Source organism: Crocuta crocuta, unplaced genomic scaffold (assembly GCF_008692635.1).
Source record: "Crocuta crocuta isolate KB4526 unplaced genomic scaffold, BGI_CrCroc_1.0 scaffold50, whole genome shotgun sequence".
Taxonomy (NCBI): Eukaryota; Metazoa; Chordata; class Mammalia; order Carnivora; family Hyaenidae; genus Crocuta; species Crocuta crocuta.
The window spans coordinates 3,101,848-3,106,736 of NW_027527428.1; the positions used below are offsets into that span (position 1 = coordinate 3,101,848).

A 4,889-nucleotide genomic window follows, 5' to 3' on the forward strand; every position below is an offset into this window, starting at 1 on the left:
TTTAAAACAGACTTACCAAGCACTTTTTAAAAGAAAAAACTATTTTGCAGCCCTCCCCTTGCCCACTCTCTCTTTTCCACTGCAGAGACAAAGTCCCCTCTTCGCCCACTGGCCTTCGGCAGGGGATACGTTTCTGTCTCTTTTTAAATGTAGGACAACTAACTAGTTTTAACTTCTTCCTGGGGCCCAAGCGGGAGGTTGGAAGGGGCTGAGGGGAGGGACCAAGCCTTCAGGGCAGGCCCTGTTCACTGCACCTCCCCAGGCCAGGGAGAGAGCCAGGGCTGTGGACATCCCCGGGGCACACCTGGCTCCCAGCTGTGAGGCCCGAGGGGACGTGCTGGGGTCGAAGCAGCCTAGCTCCTAGGTGTACCAAATGTGTGTGTGGTGTGGGGCTGGCAGGCCGAAGCTGCAGGGGCCCGTCCCCCTCCCAGCCCCGGGCCCTTGAAGCTTCTCGAGGGGCAAGGCCTGGGAGTTCTACCCCTCACGTTCCTGAGGCCAGGGATCCACCTCAGTCCTCTCCCCCTGGGCCCCCAAAGCAGCCCCCCTGGCCCCAGGGCCACCTACCAGACTGGCACTGCCCTCTTCATAACCCCCCAGCTGCTGTCAGCTTCCCCACCCCCCATCACCCACCCCACCCCCCTCTGGCAGCTAGCAGGGCAGTAGGTGGGGAGGAGCTACGGACTGAGGACCAAGGTGGGGCTCAGGCCCTGCCCTCCTCCCCGGGAGGGGCTCTGTATGCATTCCTTGGTGCTCTCTGAGTGCAGCTGACGTCCCGCCCATTTGGAGCGGACGCCTGTGTACGTGTGTGTGCGTGCCTGTCCGATGTATATTGTGTCTTAGCTTCCATTTTAAAAATTGTTCTGTACAGAAAGATGCAGTGGGTGCGGGAGGGCAGAGCGGGTGGAGGGGGGCCACCCTGCTCCCAGCGCTGGGGGTCTGGGGCGGGAGCAAGAGGGCTGTGAAGGGTCTGGCCTGGCCCAGGCTCTCCTTGGGCTCAGCACGAAAGGGCTTTCAATGAATTAAGTGAAAACTTTTTTTTTTTTTTACAAAAATGCAAAAATCAACAAAGCTCCAAACCTATTGGAAATAAAATATGAACTTACAGTGGTAGCTTGTTTACATGACGGTGAGGGAGAGCAGGCCCCCAGTAAGGGCCTCTGAGTTACCAGAGGAGTCAGCCTGGCCCTCCCAGCCCGGGCTGCAGTCCCGCCTGGGCCCCAGAGCCCATGCCCCCCCACCCCCCCCAGGTGGCTCAAGTGCCCTCTGAGCCAGGCCTGCAGGTACCCAGAGACCTAAGCTTCTGACTCTCCTGGGACCCTGTCATCAGCGGGGACCCCTTCACTTGCTGTTTTGCAGAAGACAACTAGAGGAACCAAGCTTTTCTCATAAAAGCACTAAAAGGAAGGATGAGGGTCCCAGCCTTTGAGCCGCCGCCTTCCTCCCCTGCTCTTAGCCGGCCTAGTAGGTGGCTGTGAGGAAACCACACCGCAGGCGCCCTGGATGGATCTCCGGCTCCGAGCTGAAAGGAGCCCTGGGGATGATCTTGACTGCCCCCCCCTCCCCCCATCATACTTGTGTGGGCTCAGCTAGAATGACAACCCAGCCTTGGGCTCTGACTCAGCATGGGGGCCACTTCCCCTCAGGTCAGGCTGTGACTCCTAAGCCCTAGGATGGCCACACGACTGCACTCCGGGAAGACCCGCACTCACAGTGCTCCCCTGGGGAGTGCCCGGCCCTTGTGCTAGGCTGCTGCCGCGCGCGCGGGGGTGCCTGCTAGGGTCCTGTCTGACCGCCGGTCACTCCCACACCTCCCTGCTCTATAACATGGAGTGAGGGGCTAGGCGGCCACAGGTGGAGGGGGGGCGGTCAGCTCAAGGTCTCCTGAAGGCTGGGGAGGGGTTTGCAGGGCCTGACTGGAATTTTCTGGACCCCGATGCAGGGCAACAGCGTGGTTCCTTAGAGGATGTTATTTGGTTTTGGTTTTTTATTTTTGCTAAGAAAGTTTCTAAGTGGCAGGTACGGTCCCAGGGGGGGGGTCCGCAGGAGACACGGTTGGCCAAGCGGTCCTGCCTGCTCCTGCTCCTCCACGCCAGCCAGCCCCTCTGCCCGCCAGTCCTCACCTCTTCAGAGCCAGAAGGCTGTCGGTAGCCACCTCGGGAGGAGCCAGGCTCCCCCCTCTCAGGGCACCAGTAGCCTCATCTTTGGTTGTTGGCGGGGTCGGTCCCTTCCCTCCCCCCACCGTGAATGGAATCCACACGCCAGAAAGAGCAGAGCGCTTTCTGCCAGAGCAGCTTTTCCCAAACAGGAGACCCGGGGCAGGAGGTGCAGACAGCTGCCCCCTTCCGCTGGGGCTGAGATGCGGTGGAGGATGCTGAGGCCAGGGCTGGAGGCAGGGAGGAGGGGGTGTAAATACTACCGGGGCACCAGCACCACGGGCCCCTCTGGCAGGAGGACCAGAGGGGATCTGCATGCTGGGCCTTCCGCACACGGGTCCCCAGACTTGCAGGGCCCTTCCGGAGCGTGAGGCCAGGCTGGTGGGGTGCGCTATGGTGGGGAGAACCCAGGCGTTTCAAGCCCCCAACCCCATCCCCAGCCTCCACCGCTACCGCCCTAGCTTCGGGGCGTGCTGGGAGGCCTGCTTGGCTCGCTGCCTCCGCAGCCTCGCAAACACCTGGGCCTCCCGATCACCCTTCCGGCTCTCCAGCAGCTGCAGGATCGGATCCCCTGCGAAGAGAGGCGTTTGGGGGTCAGCCTGCGGCGCCGGGGGTGGGGGTAAGCAGTGCCTGGCCAGAACACAGCACTGACCCGCTCCCCAGCCATCCTGAAAACGAGTGATGGACACATCAGCCAAGCTCACTGGACAGCCCGAGGTTGCCCCCCAGCACGGCGGCGCTGGCGCAGACACCGACCCAGCTGCACTGGGAGAGGCTGAGGTGCGCCTCAGGCTGCAACTATTGCCTTTTTATAGGAGAACCTTAGGCTAGGGACTTAACCTCTTTGTGCCTCAGTTTACTCATCTGTAAAGCGGCAATAGTAATACCTGCCACATTGGGTGGTCGTGCCGGCTCATAATAAGTGCTTGGACACGTGACCTGCTCTTACTCTCCAGCCTGGAGGATGCTTGTGCCCCAGCTCAGAGGCTCGGCCCATCTCCCCACGTAAGCCTGCTGGTGGCCTTCCCCCGCCAGGGAGCCACACCACACCTGGCCTAACAAACTTCCTGGTCTCCTGATGGGACCGAGAGATCTACTCGGCAGCACGAAAATCACGCAGACCCCACCGGCCTCCACATTCAAGGAGGGAGTTCTCTGACCCCGACTTCATTCGCTTCCCTGAGGGCCACCCCACCGCCTGAGGTTTTACAGGCTGCCCCACCCCCGCGCCCCCAGGGCCGGGCCTGGCCCTGCTGCACCCTGGGCCTCAGGCCTACCGTTGAGTGCGGGGTAGGTGAGGGGCAGACGGGTCTGAGGGACCTCGCCAGGCTCCTCTGTCCCAGTCAGGCCGGGCACTGAGCGTAGCGGCAGGAAGGCCTCCCCTTCCAAGTCATCAGCCCCCAGCGTGTCGTGGTCCAGCACCGTGAGCAGGAGGCAAGCTCCGTCCTTCCGGCATGGCTCAGCAGGCACCAGGCTGAGTGGGGGGACAGTGGGGCTCAGCTGCCTGCCCACCCCACTGTCACTGGCACCCACCCACGCACACAGTTCACCGCTAGATCTTGAGGCCAGGGCTGAGGGCAGACAGGCGGGGATTAGGATCGCAAAGCCAGCTCTCAGCCTAGTATGTCCTGACTCCTCTGTAGGCCTTCAGACCAAGGCCCCCAGACCTTCCCTGGGAGCAAGCCTCTCAGGCCAACAGGTGGGGGCCTTCCCCTCGCAGTCCCGCTCCTCCTCCCGGGGTCCCAGCAAACCCCTGTGCCAGGTGCCCCTCCCTGGGACCCAAATGCAGTCATCTCAGGGGAGCCCACCGGCCCCGCATGGGAGGAGCAGGCCCGAGGGAAGTCCAGGGCTGGGGAAGGGTGGCAAGTACAGGGACCCACTCACAACTCAAAGGTCTCATCAAACAGGGGGTGAAGGTCCTTCTTGTGTTTTTGTGTCTCCCGGGGTGCCAGCTCAGGGAACTCGTGCCTGGGCTCCAAGGTCAGCTGGACAAAGGGGTCACTGGAGCCTGGCAAGTGGGGAGGTCACCTGGGGAGGCCACGTTGCCAAGGATATCCCGGCTCCCCGCCTCGGCCAGGGCCCTGCAGCTGTGCCCTGTTTGGCAGCATTGCCCCCTCCTGGCGATATGAAGGAACTGCACCCAGTGCTCCCGCTCCGGAGAGACCTGCCAGGGACGTGGGGGGAAGGGGGGCCAAAGAGCAAAGACTCGGGGAGCGGCCAGTGGGCAGCCTGCACTCACCGTTGGAGTCCAGGGGCAGCAGGCTGGAGGCGCTGAGCAGTTCCACCCGCAGCTTCTGCTCAGAGGCGCGGTAGGAGACCTTGACTGTGACCGCGCCTAGCTCCTCTGAAGCCGTTTCTGCCTAGTAGGGGTGGGGCGCATGGGCAGTGTCAGCTGGGGCAGAGTGGAGGCGGGGCTCCAGGGACACAGGGAGTACAAGGGCGGAAAAGAGCCTCACCTGCTGCTGGATGCGGCTGCAGAAGTACTTCTGGATGAGCTCCCTGCTGGAAGCTGCCTGCAGCTCCAGGTCCCTCTGCAGAGCCTGGGAACGGGGTACAGCTGAGAAGTCACCTGAACTGTCACCCTCAACCACAGCCCAGTGCTGCCCTTCAGCCATGCAGCCAAGACGGGATGTCAGTTTGATATGGAAAGCACTGGGTGTTCTGAACCTCAGGCAGGGGAACGCACCCTCAGGACAGACGGGGCGGGGGGGGGGGGTGGCCGGGGGGGCCCCCCAG

The 4,889-nt window shown here is 62.6% G+C and overlaps 1 protein-coding gene across 1 annotated transcript in view; it reads right to left on the reverse strand.

The window, feature by feature from the left end:
* Positions 1-1,964: 1,964 nt before the first annotated feature.
* The window catches only part of LOC144223862 (protein unc-13 homolog D), a 13,861-nt gene continuing 10,936 nt past the window's right edge, over positions 1,965-4,889 (reverse strand). The window contains exons 28-32 of the mRNA XM_077754658.1: positions 4,610-4,693; positions 4,393-4,513; positions 4,038-4,161; positions 3,431-3,627; positions 1,965-2,724 (exon numbers count right to left, since the gene is read on the reverse strand). Of these exons, the coding sequence (XP_077610784.1) occupies positions 2,603-2,724; positions 3,431-3,627; positions 4,038-4,161; positions 4,393-4,513; positions 4,610-4,693 (648 nt within the window). The 3' untranslated portion in view covers positions 1,965-2,602. The remainder of the gene's footprint in view (positions 2,725-3,430; positions 3,628-4,037; positions 4,162-4,392; positions 4,514-4,609; positions 4,694-4,889) is intronic.